At 50.2% G+C, this 15,766-nt stretch overlaps 1 protein-coding gene across 1 annotated transcript; it reads left to right on the top strand.

Annotated features, from left to right (window-relative positions):
• The first annotated feature begins 16 nt into the window (after positions 1-16).
• Positions 17-15,297, top strand: tut4 (terminal uridylyl transferase 4). The gene is made up of 30 exons (XM_035521289.1): positions 17-181; positions 1,267-1,819; positions 2,285-2,436; positions 3,182-3,298; positions 3,911-4,088; positions 4,193-4,281; positions 4,362-4,413; positions 4,555-4,624; positions 4,977-5,103; positions 5,240-5,359; positions 5,481-5,657; positions 5,754-5,928; positions 6,153-6,613; positions 6,826-6,976; positions 7,191-7,277; positions 7,778-7,881; positions 8,005-8,062; positions 8,182-8,285; positions 8,381-8,470; positions 8,604-8,717; positions 8,797-8,874; positions 9,182-9,359; positions 9,531-9,578; positions 9,669-9,751; positions 10,415-10,530; positions 10,656-10,810; positions 10,951-11,054; positions 11,342-11,873; positions 12,598-12,750; positions 13,519-15,297. Exons 2-30 carry the CDS (start codon positions 1,375-1,377, stop codon positions 13,587-13,589), a joined length of 4,389 nt encoding a protein of 1,462 aa, XP_035377182.1. The 5' UTR covers positions 17-181; positions 1,267-1,374; the 3' UTR covers positions 13,590-15,297.
• The last annotated feature ends 469 nt before the right edge of the window (positions 15,298-15,766 follow it).

The following is a 15,766-nucleotide window of genomic DNA, read 5'->3' on the forward strand; positions in this document are numbered from 1 at the left end:
CTGCCGACGGGTTATCATGGCGGCCGTGGTTGCTGTTTTGAGGGCCTTGGATGAGGAAAACAAAACCACGACAGGACCGCGGGCCGCGGCGCACTGACGGCGAGGGGAAACCCGTGTGAGAACGCGTCTGTACGCGCTGCGGACTGCGGACTGCGGACTGCGGCAGATTCAGAGAATCTCCGTGAGTCGAAACCTGCTGGAAAACAGTCCACCCATCAGGCTAACTAGCTTAGCTTAGCTTAGCATGGCTAACTCCGGCCAGCGCAGCGGCGTCGGGGGCGCGGGGCGGCGGCGTGTTCACCGGAGCGCAAACTGCGCCGCGCATCGCTAACGCAACGCCGGCGCTGGTCTCCGTTGCCCGCTGCGGCCCGTTACCTTTCTGCGGCTGGTAGACGCTGCGCTAACGGCTTCCGCCCGTGTAGCTTAGCACAGCCGCGCGGGTCCCGCAGGACGGTAGCCAGGCGACGCGAGCCCCGGCGTGCGCGTGGGCTTGTGCGCCGCTCGGGTTATTATGCTCGCGTTTGTGTTTGGGGTTTGCTAAGCTGTTCGATCGTGTTTGTTTTTGTTTGTGTTTTTGTTTATGTTTTTGTTTGTGTGTGTGACCTTTTAGGTTTGTGGTCGTGGTTATCTGCTGGTGTACTAAACGTGCGATTGATTAGTCGCTAAACGAAACGTCTCTACCACGCTGTTTCGGGATCAGCTGCAGCTTAGTTGTGTTTGTAGCGGTTTCGCTTAGATTGCACATATTCGCTTATTTTTACGTTATTATTGTTTTTTTTGTTTGTTTTTTTTTACCGGAAATTGTGTGGAAACGTTAAGCAGATCACATGATCTAAACGCTCGTCCTGCGAGTCTGACTATTGGTTACACCTTTGGAGATGACGTAGTCCGTGTGGTACGATGACTTTTATTGTAACGTTGAACCTGGCATGCTAACACGTAGTTCATTTGAAGAAACCATAGTTTAATCTTCGCCTGCTGGAATCATTTAAAAAAAAAAAACGGATTGTTTTTGTTGGGTGTCGTACTGATGATATTTGATGGGTACGAAGATTTGACTGTACATAATCGTAAAATAGGGCTGGAGTTTTCTGCTGGAAACAGGAACCATGGTATAAGTGCAAATGAGAAACTTCAGACTTATTTGCACACGTTCGCTGATGTAATGTATTTTATTTTGAATTTTACTGTGAGCCAGTCAGGATCTTCTGCGTACTTTAGAAACTTCAACCTTTTAAGTGGGGATCTCTGTGTCTGCTTCTCTAGGTTTGGGCTGGATTGTCCTGCTTCGTCTGCTACAGTGCAGAGCTTTTGGTCTTTTTTTCCTTTTTGCTTTTTTGTTGTTTTTAGTTTAACTCAGGCAGCAGCACCAGTATGGAGGAAACACGCAGCCCTCTGAAGTCAGCCAAGCAAGCTCGCTCAGCTGCACCAAACGCTTCGTCCAAATCGCAGAAGGACACCTCCTCTCAGAGGGACGCTGGCAAGACCCCTGGCCGCACCAAGGACAGGGTGTCGCGGGCGAGGGGGGACGGCCAGGGCGTCCACACCGGCAGCCCTCAGGACCAGGGCAGGGCTAGGTCCCGCAGGCTGACGGGCAGGACCAGCTCTGGGGAGCGGGACAAAGGGAAGAGTCGGGCCCAGCAGGACGGCAAGGCGGCAGGCCGCAGCGGAGCGCCGCGGGGCCTGGCGGCCAATCAGGAACCTCGCAGCGGAGCGCTGCGGGGCCTGGAGGCCAATCAGGAGCCTCCCAGTGCTGCGGAGGAGAGCCGTGCTCGCAACAAGCTCGCCAGGCTCACGGCAGTGAAGGACAAACATCCCGGTGAGTGGCACAGGCCAGCTTGTGTCTACCTCAAACCTGTTCATGGACACCTGCTCTCTACCCTTTCCTCGTTGTTAGGCAGTGAGGTGTGTTTAGTTACCATGGCTACTGTTTTTGTTTTTGTCTATTGTACTTTCTGAATGGAGTTTTTGATTAGTTGATCCTGAAAGTAATTTTAAACATTTTCACACTCACAGGCTCACGCTCTCACAATCACATAGGCTCACGCTCTCACACCTCCTCTGTCTCCCCTCCCCTTCTCTCTCTCTCTCTCTGTTTAAAACATGAAGCGTGACATTCCCAGTTTGAGTTTAAGTTGAGACCTGGTGCTGTTTCAGTCTACACTTGTATGAGCTCAGCTGATCCAGGTGCTCTTTCATGTCCAGGCTTCTGTTGTCGGGCGGGACTGTTGGAGGGAGTTAGCATAACTCTGATCTGATTTGTCTGTCTGGCTGCCCGTCTCAGGCGAGGGGTCAGAGAGACGCCCTGGAGGCGAGCCGGTTCCCGATGTGGCGGCGGGTTTAGTGGAGGAGGGGATTCTGACCTCTGACCAGCAGCTGGGTCTGAAACAGGCCGAGGAGAGACTGCAGAGAGACTACATACACAGACTGGCTAAGGTAACGCTCCTGGACGTCTAGCACCCGGAAGTAGACAGTTCCAGGTCCGTTTCCGGAGACGTCTCACATTGCAGAACTTTGTTCAGAAGTGTGGCTCCCGATTCGGCTTGTCGGCGTCTTCCGAGTCTCGACTCTTGAAACAAACATTAATATAACCACAATGGTTTCATACTCCTCTCCATCTCCCCCGAATGTGCATGCTAGGGTGGGGTATTGGCGATGTGCGTTAGGTGGTCGATCCAGATGACAGAGCCGCTGTGTTTCCAATGTAGCCCGGAGCTAATGTTCACCTGTGTCCTTTTAACGGGGCCCTTCCCCCGAGCAGGCGCTGGTGTCGCAGGCTGTCTGAACACTTGAGCGCGTTGTGTTCATTTTGAAGTTGTTCACAGTGAAGGTTGAACAGGGGTCGTCCCCCGTCTTCCAGGTGTTGCAGACCTTTTCGGCTTTTTCAGAGAAGCGGACAAGGCTGCCATGTAGCATGTGTGTACCTCTTGAGTGTGTGTGCGTTTCACCAGCTGTTTGCACTGTGCAGTTCCACAGGCACCACTGACTGCAGGAGTGTGTGTGTGTATGGGGGGGTCATCATGTACTTGAAGGGCAGCTCCTCCCCCATGTTGTTGATGGCATACCAATCACAGAGCGAGGGAGGGTATTAAAGTGCCATCAGTGTCCTCTGACTGGCTCTCATTTGCATGTGTGGGCGTGGCTTAGTGACTGTTCTCTGCTCTGGGTTGGTTCTTTGCAGCCGTCCCCTGACTACCCTCATTTCCAGTATCTATGCAAACTGTGCTCTGTTCACGTGGACAACATCCAGAGTGCTCACAAACACATCAAAGAGAAACGGCACAAGAAGAACATAACGGTGAGAAACACACCTACACGCTGGGGTTTGAGGCAGGAGGTGACTGTCGTCAGATAATAGCGTGTTAACAGGGAAAGGAGGCTTAACAGTGCATTAGATGGATTCATAACAAAACATAAGGCAGTGTCGAGATTCTTTGTCCTTTCAGAATGATTTGCATATGGGCAGAGGCCTCTGTAGGCTTCAGCAAAGGATCCTGGGTAGGCTTTGGCGGACCTCAGGTTCAGATATATGACCTCTCCACCAGGCTCAGGAACGTATATAAGAACAATCTTCTTTAGGACAAGGTCAAGAGAAGTCTTAGAAGTTTAGTTCTGACCAATTTATAAAAATGTGGGTTCTTTGTGTGGTTGTTATTGCCTCAGTAATGCTTGTTAATGTCAACCTGCAGTAAAGGATGGACCAGCTGTTCTCTTTTACTAATTTTGAAGTCTGCATCTTCATTTCATATTTGAACGTTTAACTTTGACTAGCTGACTGGGGACACGGGGACGGCAGCAGTCAGGTGTCATGGACAGCTGAGGGATTGTCCATATGAATCACAGCTCCAGTTTTCATATGTGAATATGCATCTTTTAACGTCCGTGTCTGTGTGGGCGTGGCACCGTGCAGGAGAAGCAGGAAGAGAATGAGCTGCGTGCCTTGGCCCCTCCCTCTCCTGCCCACCTGGGGGCGGTAGAGTCTGCCGTGAGGGAGGCAACGCAGCAGCACGGGATCTCTGAGGAAGACTTCCAGGAGAGACAGACGGTCCTTCATCGCATGGAGGCCATCATTCAGAGACATCTGCCTAGTGCGTCTGCGTGCGCGCACGCACACACGCGCGCGCACACACACACACACACACACACACACACACAGCCCTGGTGATGCTGGTCTCTCTTCTCTTCTGCCAAGGCTGTTCCTTGCGTCTGTATGGTTCCTGTCTCACACGCTTTGCCTTCAAGACCAGTGACATCAACATCGATGTCGTGTACCCTGCCAGTGTAAGTGTCTGTTGGCCGTCCTCTCCGGTCACTAGGTGGCGCTGTCGTCCATTGCGACTCAGACTTTTCTGCCTTTCCAGATGACGCAACCTGACGTGCTCATCCAGGTCCTGGACATCCTGAAGAAAAGCGGTGAGCATGGCAGGCCCGGCACGGACAGCCAGGGCGTGGCCGGCATGGCGGAATTATCGCCAGCGTGTTTTTAAACCCTTTGATGTCTAGTCTCGTGGCCGTCGTCTTCATGGGTCTCATTTCAGATTCTTTTGTTTGCAGCTGAGTTCACTGACGTGGAGTCGGACTTCCATGCCAAGGTTCCTGTTGTTTTTTGCCGTGATGTAGCCAGGTGAGTACACGAGTCTCTCTTTTTTTCCCCTCTCTCACACATACACACACGAGATGCTTCATATCCTTCTGGTTGGTCACACAGTATACAGATTTAAAGCTGTGCTTTCTAAACCTGTTGAGAGCTTTAGTAAAGTCTCTCTCTCTCTCTCTCTCTCTCTCTCTCTCTCTCTCTCTCTCTCTCTCTCTCTCTCTCTCTCTCTCTCTCTCTCTCTCTCTCTCTCTCTCTCTCTCTCTCCCTCTCTCTCCCTCTCTCTCTCTCTCTCTCTCTCTCTCTCTCTCTCTCCCTCTCTCCCTCTCTCTCCCTCTCTCTCTCTCTCTCCCTCTCTCTCTCTCTCTCCCTCTCCCTCTAGTGGTTTACTGTGTAAAGTAAGTGCAGGTAATGATGTCGCGTGCCTCACCACCAACCACTTGGCAGCACTAGGCAGGCTGGAGCCCAGACTGATCCCTCTGGTGCTGGCGTTCCGCTACTGGGCCAAGGTGTACACACGCACGCATACATCCATACACACTCCCTCAGACACTTGTTTGATTTCATGAAACACTGAGAAATGAGTCGTGTGTATTGATTAAGGCTTTTGCTTTTCATTAACCACCTTGCTTTGTTTGTGTGTAGCTGTGTCATGTCGACTGCCAGGCGGAGGGTGGCATTCCCTCCTATTCTCTCTCTCTGATGGTCGTCTTCTTCCTGCAGCAGAGGAAGCCGCCTGTTCTGCCTGTGTACCTGGGTTACTGGGTACATCACTCACACACACTCACACAGACACACACATCTTGGCACATGCGGAGCAGAACTCCAGTGCTATGAGTCTGAGACATGGCCGTCGTGTTGAGTTTGGTGCGTGTGTGTGGCGCAGATCGAGGGCTTCGATGTGAAGCATGTAGATGAGTTCCACCTGCGTGGCGTGAGGGGCGGGGCCTGCGTTGCCTGGGAACAGAGACCCGGCAGTGGAGGAGATGGGCGCGCCGAAGCCAAGAACAAGGGTGATGGCCAACGAGCCAACCAGCAGAGAGAGCCCACGCTGCAGGGCAAGGTGGAGGCCCGTGTGCGCGCACACACACGCGTTGTGCCCTCTGCAGTGAGTACACAGAGCTTGGTGTCGTTTTAAATGTGTCGTGTGCGTGCGCAGTCTCGTCTGGTCCTGGCAGAGGAGGCGGGGGCATCCGTGGGGCAGCTGTGGTTGGAGTTGTTCCGCTTCTACACACTGGAGTTTGCCATGGAGGATTACATCATCAGCATCCGTGTGAAGGAGCTGCTGCCTAGAGACGTCAAGAACTGGCCACGCCGTCGCCTCGCTATCGAGGGTCAGACACGCGTCTGTCTAACCTCTAATGTGTTTAATAATGGGTCAGGTTTGGAGGTGTTTGGAGGTATAATAATAGGTTAAGTTTGTCACTAGCTTGTGCTTGAATGTATTTCCTGCCCATTTTAAACACACAGTTTTAAACACCTGTATTACAGGAAAGCTTAGCTGTGTCCAGTAATAGTGTGTCTGCGTGTGTGACTGTCGCTCCTGTGGCCCACTCAGACCCCTTTGCTCTGAAGAGGAACGTGGCCCGTAGCCTCAACAGTCAGATGGTGTTCGAGTACCTGCAGGAGCGTCTACGCTCTGCCTACCGCTACTTCGCCTGCCCTCAGAGCCGCCACACCCCAGGACACGTCCCCGAGAGGGAGGAGCAGGATGCCGGCAGCAGCTCGGACGAGGATGAGGAGGATGAGGATGACGGCGACGACGACGAGGACGACGGCGAGGGACAGCGAGCACAGGGAGAAGAGCGGCTCGTGAGCGCTGGATTAGCCAGGCTTCTCGTGAGTGATGTGGAGGCGGGGACAGTGGGGGGAGGCGGGGACACGGCCCGGCACACCTCCCCCCCAAACAGCGTGCTCCTGGACCATGAGGAAGAGGGCCGGAAGGTTCTGGAACAGCACAGCATCGCGCCAGAGGACCTGCACTACATCTTTGATAGGATGATCTTCACGGGGGGAAAGGTGAAGACCTCATGACTCTGAGTGTTTGTTGATATTATTATTGGTATTGATGACATTATTGTGGCCTATGGTCAACATATTTTCACCAAATCTTAGTAGAGGGAGAGGATGAGGATGGTTGGGGCTCTGGGGTCCGGGCCGTGAGCAGTGTGCACCTCAGCCTGCTCCAGGTACAACTGACCGTGTGTGTGTGTGTGTGTGTGTGAGATCAGCCCCCAACAGTGGTGTGCAGTATCTGTAAGCGGGACGGCCACCTGAAGGACGACTGCCCTGAGGACTTTAAGAAGATGGAACTGGCGCCGCTGCCACCCATGACCGAGCGCTTCCGGGACATCCTGGACAGCCTGTGCCACCTCTGCTACCGTGAGGACCACGCCCCGCCCCCTCCTGTAGCCCTGCCCCATAACCCCGCCCCCCGGTCTGTTAGGCCTGTCTGTGACGTCCTGATACACTCCCCATGAGTACCTCGTCATTTAAATATTTAAATGAAGTAGTGACGCATTAATTACCTTATTAGCTTGGGTTAACTTTCCTGAGCCTCCATTTGAAGTCTCTCTCTCTCTCTCTCTGTGTGTAGACGAGTTGTCTCCGTCTCTGGCAGAACAGCAGAAGAGGGAGCAGATTCTAGCCAGTCTGGAGCGCTTCATTAGGAAGGAGTATAATGGTACAGACACACACACACCCACAATACACGCTAACCCATCATACACACTCACACACAATACACACACAAACACCCGTGCGTGTAATGGTACACAATGGTAACCCTTGTAAGACACAGTGATTATGAATTTGGGTTTCTAAACAGCTAATGACCCTAGCATGACCACTGCAGGTTCTATCCTACTTCCTTTAAACAGAGAGTCTACGGTAATAATGTCAAGGTATTTCCAGACCTATTGTTTGGCAGATGGGGGGAGAAACGCAAGCACTCCGATTGAGGGGAGGCACAAGGCTGAGAGTGTGTGTGTGTGTGTGTGAGTGAGAGAGAGAGAGAAACCATCTGAAATGGACCCAAGGCCACACGCCTCCATCAACTTGGCGCTCTAACATTGGTCAACACTGTGGTCAACAAGATCTGCTGTGAGGCCTGAAAAGTGAGAAACTAATTGTGTCTGTGTGTCTGTCTGGGGGTGTGTGTGTGTGTGTGTCTGGGTGTGTCAGATAAAGCCCAGCTGTGTCTCTTTGGCTCTTCCAAGAATGGATTTGGTTTCCGTGACAGTGACTTGGACATCTGCATGACACTGGAAGGTCATGACACAGCAGAGGTAGAGTTCACGTATGCACACACACACACACACACACGCGCGCACACACACTAACCTCTCTCTCTCTCTCTCTCTCTCTCTCTCTCTCTCTCTCTCTCCATTTCTCTGTTTCTCTCTCCACAGAAGCTGAACTGTAAGGAGATCATTGAAGGCTTAGCCAAGGTTCTGAAGAAGCACACAGGTATGGCGGGGGGGTGTTTGTGTGTGTGTGTGTGTGTGCACACGCACCCACCTCTAACCCTCATGGTGTGTGTGTTTGTAAACAGCCTCTTCCCTGTGTGTGTGTGCGTGTGCATGCAGGCCTGAGGAACATCCTGCCCATCACGACTGCTAAAGTGCCTATCGTGAAGTTTGAACACAAGCAGAGCGGCTTGGAAGGAGACATCAGTCTATACAACACACTGGTGAGTCTCACACACACACTGATGTTGACCGTGTGTGTGTGTGTGTGTGTGTGTGTGTGTGTGTGTGTCGCTCACGCTTGTCTTCCTGATCTTAGGCGCAGCACAACACGCGCATGCTGGCCACCTACGCCTCTCTGGACCCACGGGTGCAGTACCTCGGCTACACCATGAAGGTGTTCGCAAAGGTACAGGACACCTGTAGTCCTGCCCACCTCAGTCTTATCGTTTTCACCGGGCTCCTCAGAGCCCACATATAGCTTTTCATACTTGAACCACTAAAGTTCACCAATATATCAAGCTGTGTGTGTGTGCCCTCAGCGCTGTGACATCGGGGACGCCTCCAGAGGGAGTCTGTCCTCTTATGCCTATATCCTTATGGTGCTTTACTTCCTGCAGCAGAGACAGCCTCCTGTCATCCCTGTGCTCCAGGAGGTACACACACTCTCCTCTGTGCATGTGTGGGTGTGTGTGGCGCAAGGTTTCCTCTCTGAGCATGAGCTCTCTCTCTCAGGTTTACGATGGCACCGCTACGCCCCAGAGGATGGTGGACGGCTGGAACGCTTTCTTCTTTGATGACCTGGACGAGCTGGTGAGTCTGAGTGCCTGATGGAAATGTCCCTGCAGGCTTCTGTAGGCCCTACGTGAGCAGTGGATATACACACACAGGCTGGGCTCCCTGCAGGTGGGGCCTAGGCTTGTGTTCTGCCGGATGCAAACAGCTGGAGAAGGCAGTGCTGTTTTTGTGCTGTTGAGGTTTGGCCTGTGAATTTGTTTGTGTAACTGTTTTCTTAAGTTCTGCCTCAGTTGACTTGGTGCTGAACCAAGTTGGTCATAGCAAGGAAAATGGTGTGTGCATACACGTGTGTCTATATGTGCGCACGTGCATTCTCCCTCAGCGCCGGCGTCTCCCTGAGTTCCAGCGTAACTCTGAGACTGTGGGGGAGCTGTGGCTGGCCCTGCTACGCTTTTACACGGAGGAGTTTGACTTCAAAGAGCACGTCATCTCCATCCGCCAGCGCAAACGCCTCACCACCTTCGAGAAGCAGTGGACGTCCAAATGCATCGCCATCGAAGGTACACCTCACTGGCCAATCGCACTGCTGTAGCCATGCCTCACTGGCCAATCAGAAAAGATCAGACTGCTGACTGCTTCAGGTCAGGGTGTGATGGAGGGAATAGTTAATGTCATGGGACCGTGTCTCTGTGGGGCATGTCTCACTGGGTCGTGCCTCTCTATCTGCACAGATCCCTTTGACTTGAATCATAATCTGGGTGCTGGAGTCTCCCGTAAAAGTAAGTGTACAAAACTTTAGAGGAGATGAGTGTTTCAGTATGGTGGGAAAGGAAAGAGATGGTCATATTCATTCTCTCTCTCTCTCTCAGTGACTAACTTTATCATGAAGGCATTTATTAACGGCAGAAAGCTCTTTGGAACACCATTCTACCCACTGCCAGGAATGGAAGCAGTAAGTCCTACTCTTCTGTCTCTCACACCATACACACTTTCCATTAGTCTTGTCTCTGTAGGTTTGACAATTTCAGCTGTTAAACACACACTCCAACAAGCAGAACTAGAGGATTCTAATAAAATGAGTTCAAAATGTTTGGATATAGGTGTCCTGTTTTTTTTTCCCAGGGAATTCCTGCACTGTTGGGAAAATCTGACTCTCTTCCTGTGTTTATGCAGGAATTATGCTTTTTTTTTTTTTTTTAGCTCCCTATTAAGGTTCAGTTTCCACGTAGCAAACACAACAACTCTGATGTTAAGATCAGAGCCACATCTGAGTTGGGCTGCACAGCATCAGGTGTGAGTGCAGTGTCATCACCGAGTCTCCGGGCAGTGCAACTCGGGTGGCGGCGGCTGCTGCTGCTGTTTTTATGCAGCAGTGTTGTTGAACAGAATCTAATGAGGTTGTAAGTGACCGGTTATAAATAAAGGAACACGTTTATGAGAGAGTAGTGAAATTCTACTGGGCAGTAAAAATGAGAAAATGTCAATACATTCACACACCAAAGCAACAATCTACATGCATGCACTGTATGTAATCTACACTGTACCAAAACTACAATCTGCACACAATGTCAGTATAAGTATTTCTATTCATTCATTCGTTCTCTCTCTCTCTCAGGAGTACTTCTTTGACTCCAAGGTGCTGACGGATGGTGAGTTGGCCCCTAACGATCGCTGCTGCCGTATCTGTGGAAAGATCGGCCATTACATGAAGGACTGCCCAAAGAGGCGCAGGTGTGTGTGTGAGCGAGAGAGGACATGTATAGCTGTGTGTCGTTTTCGTTGACTGAGGAGGTTTTCTTATGTAGAAGGCTTAACTCAGACACGCTAAGACACAATTGCACTGTGTGTGTGAGCAGAATGAAGAAGAAGGAGAGTGATAAGGATGAAGATGTGCGTGAGGAAGAGAGGGAGCCCAGAGAGAGGCGCTGTTTCCAGTGTGGAGACATGGGTCATGTCAGGAGAGACTGTCCTGAATACAGACACCTGCGTCAGAGAGGAACCCCTGTTCAGGGTACACACACACTCCCCCCAAACACACACAGTTCTCCATAAAGTCCTGTTGTCAGTACCCAGTACAGTGCAGATGGTCTCCTCCGTATATCCGTCAGTCGGAGGAATGTTCTCTGAACGCCCTTCTTTTCCCTTGTCCAGTTCCTCAAATGGTACGTGCCTTGGTGAGCTCTCAGGCCATCCCCATTCCTCAGAGTGGTACGCCCCAGGAGCGCCTCGGCAGGACCAGACAACCTTCTGAGTGTGTAAGACTCTGACCCGCCGTGTGCCACTCCACCTGCCAACACCTCAGGATGGTTCCTGAGGAACACTCACGCCATAGTTAATTTGGCGCTCCTCAGAGTCGCACACGTGGTCCAAACCTGTGTGTGTGTGTGTGTGTGTGTGTGTGTGTGTGTGTGTGTGTGTGTGTGTGTGTGTGTGTGTGTGTGTGTGTGTGTGTGTGTGTGTGTGTGTGTGTGTGTGTGTGTGTGTGTGTGTGTGTGTGTGTGTGTGTGTGTGTGTGTGTTTCTCATCCCCCTGCCCGCCGCAGTCTGAGACGCGTCAGACTCCACCCTACTCCCCTCAGCCTTCCCCTCTTCAGCACTCGGTGTCTCCCCAGTCGTCTCAGAGCGCCAAGCCTTCATCCGGCTCCTCCTCCGTGGCTCCGCCCCAATCCTCCCCTCTGCCGCAGCAGGTGCAGCTGGCCTCCTATGGCTTTGGCTCCTCCCACGCCGCCCCGTTCCGCACGGGCCTGCCCTCCCTGGGCTTGCCGCCCGCCCTCCCCCCAGCCTCCTGGTCCATCCGTGGGCCTCTGCTCCCTGGAGCGGGCGCCGCCGCCACGGGCCGCCCGTCTCCGCCCGTGGTGAAGTTCCCCGTGCGCAGGGGGAAGAGCAGCGTGGGCGAGGGGCGGGGCCTCAACCCTGCGCCCGTCAACCTTAACGACCCTAGCATCATCTTCGCCCAGCCGGCAGGGCGGGCGGGGGTCGGCGGGGTGGGCGCACCCAGGGACGGGCAGCACGTCTGGCGCAATCAGCACCTGGACCCGGGGGCTCTGGTCGCTAACGGCACAGTGGGGAAAACAGGTACACGGGTCGGTGGGTGAGCACTCAGGTCGGGGTGTGTGTGTGTGTGTGTGTGTGTGTGTGTTCGTTCAGGTAAGCTTTAATGGGGGTGGGTACTGCTGAGCACCCCCACTGCACCAAGCATGGGCACCACAAACCTTAAACAGGCTGCACATAATACAACCACTTACACACTCGCAGCACGCTGGTGTTTCTCTTTTGTGGTGACGCAACAGAGTAAATTACAGTACCAATGTCTATAGTTATTGGTTAAACATCTGATATGGATTTAGTAGTTAGTAGTACATTAGAATACCAGCTCCTGATGTGGTTTTAGTAGTTCAAGGGTTCATTTATTAAGTACAGATTTTATTTTTATTTTTTTTATGGGACGTTACAAAGATGCCAGTGAATTTTTGTCATTGTGTCAGATCACTGTGTAAATCAATTGTCCCTCATTTTCAGAATATTTACTCTTGCAAAAGAGAAGGAGCCCAAAGTCCCTGAGAATTACATCACTTGGGGTTTGGGGTTGGTCCCTGAGACCTGTGTCTCTTCTGTCCTGCTTTGGATGAAATGGCTTCTTTGTAACGTCCCCTGTGAGGAAGTAGTAATGTGTGATTTTCATGCAGGCTGAATCACATTTATTGATGCCTTTTAAAAAGATACTTGATGAATGATTGATTGGTTTAAATCTAGAAGTACGTAACTCTTGAATGCATCATTGTGTGTGTGTGTGAGACAGAGGCGGGCTTCCAGCCCCCGTTTGGGAGTGTAGGTCAGATGTCTCGCTCCTGGGAGTCTGGTGGCTCCACCTCCTTCCCCATCTCCCCGTCCTGGTCGTACCACGTGCCCCAGCCTTTCCTGCAGCAACCCGGCAAGCCCTTCCTCTCACAAGGTAGGTGGGGGTGGGTTTATCAGTAATGTGATGTATCCACCCCCCCACCCCCACCCCATTTCCTTTTGATATTGGTTTCTTCCAAAAGTTGCAGGATAAAATTTTCACACTTGCTACAGCAGGTAGACACACAGCACTGTCAGAGATGCTCGGTTGATGAGCGGTGTGTTAGTGGTTACTAGGGCATCAGTCCCTTTTTTCAAATGTGTGGAAATTAAAATAAATTGCACTTAGTCATATGGACTTAATTGCATTGGAGAAATATAGATTTGACTGGCTAGCTATGGCTGGTACCAGCTACAGTTAGCAGCCGTCCCTCAGTCTGCTTGTTGGTCCCTTCTGGCTGACTAGGTAGTCATGTTGATGTCAAATTGCCCATGTATGTTTGTGGACATGTGCTCGTGTGTGTGCGTTTGCTTGCGTATGTGTGTCTAGTCAGACTTGGAGTTTTAAAATGTGTTTATATTGAGCCTCTTTGTTTTAAAAGTTGGTATCTATTTGTGTCTAATCTGTGTGTTTATCCATTAATTTTAGTTTATGTTCACATGCTAAATGAAACAGTCACAGCGTGGTGTGCTTTTAAAAAGATACCAGTTGCGTCCCCAGTTGGTTTAGTCCACTAAAAGGTTGAAACAGAAAACCATAAGCTGCCATATTGTGTAGTTTTACAGACGCTGAACTGTCATTTCAGGTGCGTCTCCTAATCCTAGTGCTCTGTAATCTCTGAAACGCAGCTCGCCTCACACGGCTGCCTCCTTCCTCCCCCAGGTGCAAACCAACCTTTCCCTCTGCTTCCGGCTGGCCACATCAATCTCAGCTACATCCAACAGAAGAAATGAGTTCCGACACTTTGTTTCCAACCAACGGCCAAGGTCCTTATTTCAAAAAAGAAACCGGTAGAAGAGCAAATCTGTCTAACTGCGTCATTTGGTCACAAGACTTTTTAAAATGAATTTTATCATTTTTGTACAGTTTTTACATTTTTTTTTTTCTTTTTTTTTTTTGTCTCATCACATTGATTTGTGATAAGAAATGTCAAATATTTTAATGCCCCCGTTTTTGGAGGGGTCCAGGAAAAGTGGTTTTTATTTGTTGTGTAAAGTAAGGATTTAAAGCAATCCTCTTTATTTTTATTGGTGTGTTCATATTTTGCTTGCATAAGGACAAAGGCTTTGGATAAGAATTTGTTTTAAAAGAAGCAGCGGATTGCGGCGTAAGAACTGAATTATGTAGTGCCAAAAGAAAAACCTTTCTCTGTTCAGTAAACAACAAAAAGAGCATAAAAACCAAGAAAAGACCAAAAAAAAGAAAAAAATAAATAAAGAAAAAGCAACCCAACATTCTGAGTTGTGAGTCCTCGCAGGGGCGTGGCTGTGTGACGGGCTGCCGTCGCACGCTTGCATGCATGCATGCATGCATACATACCAGACATTAGCATGCACTTTGACGAGAAGCCAATGTGTTCTTCGTGAATTCTGAAACACATTCACCTCCTGGATGGGAAAAGGTTGTGTTGTATGACATCATCTGTTCTTTCTACAAAGCGAGCAAGTTGTTAGTGTTGTAGACAGTCTGTCTGACTACATCTGCCTCCCTGCCCCATCAGGGGTAGGGTGTGGGGCACTTCACTACCTCCCCCTTCATCGCACATGGTCCCGTTAAACCTTTTGGAAGAGCACGATGGCACCTGTCTGGACTACAGATCCGTGGGGTGTCCGGTTTGGTTCTGCACTACAGAACTGTGCAGTACATCAGTGGGTCAGAGGTCTAATTACGCAGTATATCAGACTTGCACTTAGACAAAGGCATGTGCCTCATCGTTTGAAAGCAAACAAGTCTGACTTTCTAATCTATTGATGTGGAATGTTTCACACAAAAGCTATCTTGGCATGGTTGTGTTTTAAGTAACTGAGAGAACTGCATGCACCATCCAGGAACCTACACAAGGTGAGCATCCCATCTGATAATGAGACCGGCTGGTTTGATTTTATTTATTAATTTTAAAAATCACTTGTCTGAATCACTGACATAAATATTACATCATTTACACCTTTTATCCCCGTTGTAAGCGGGAGCTCAATTTGCGGAGTCTAGCAAGGTGGGTGTGGTCAACTGGGATTTAACCTGTATGGCCTAAAAAGCCAAAGCACGGCAGTGGAATTTTGAGAACCCAAAGGCAAGTTGTGTGATTTTCAGCTGTCTATCAAGTGACATGACCAGTCAGACTTGCTCTTCGCCCACCTCCAGTGATGCTGTAACACCAGCCACAGTTCACCTGGCTGCTGCACTAACTGTCATGAGCCTTTGTCCCGCTCAAGGAGTCGCTTGGCGTCTGGGCATATACATTAGGAGTCTGGACCCGATTGTAAATAACTCTGAAACTACATTTAAATCAAGTGTACACCTGGGGTTTCCCAATTCATTTATAGTATTTTACTGATCCTTTAATTAACCAGCTGAATATTAGATTTTCAAAACTACCTGCTCACTGTCACTGTTACTTTTATTTAAAAAAATAAATAAATAAATCATGCAAAATTTACTTTACTTGTGCATCTGGATTCCAGACTAATTTAAGACACTTAGTGTTTGTATTATTACTTATTGAACCTGTAGACATCTCTGGGATGTGACCCCAAAACCTCCTGCATTGGAGTATTTGCCTGGATGTTCAAAAAAAAAAAAATCACCCTCCTTTCAATTAGTAGACTACACATAATTAGCCTGGAATCCAGATGCACAAGTAAACAGTTTTGAACCATATCAAATAAGCAACTTAAATCCCAGCTTAGTAATTTAAAAAAAAACCTCTAGTGTGTTGTTTCAAAACAACCTGCTCACCCTCTCCTACTGGTCCATAACCCCAGCTGTTCATTCTCCCAGAAGCCCCAGGGGGGGACAATCATCATCAATCTTCCCCCCTAGGGTTTCACACACACACTCCAGCCTCTCACCTCAGATGCCCTACACATCAGGACACCTCCCACAACCAGGAGACCTACCTGGGATCTGACCC

The sequence above is a fragment of the Electrophorus electricus genome, chromosome 22, assembly GCF_013358815.1.
Source record: "Electrophorus electricus isolate fEleEle1 chromosome 22, fEleEle1.pri, whole genome shotgun sequence".
Classification (NCBI taxonomy): Eukaryota; Metazoa; Chordata; class Actinopteri; order Gymnotiformes; family Gymnotidae; genus Electrophorus; species Electrophorus electricus.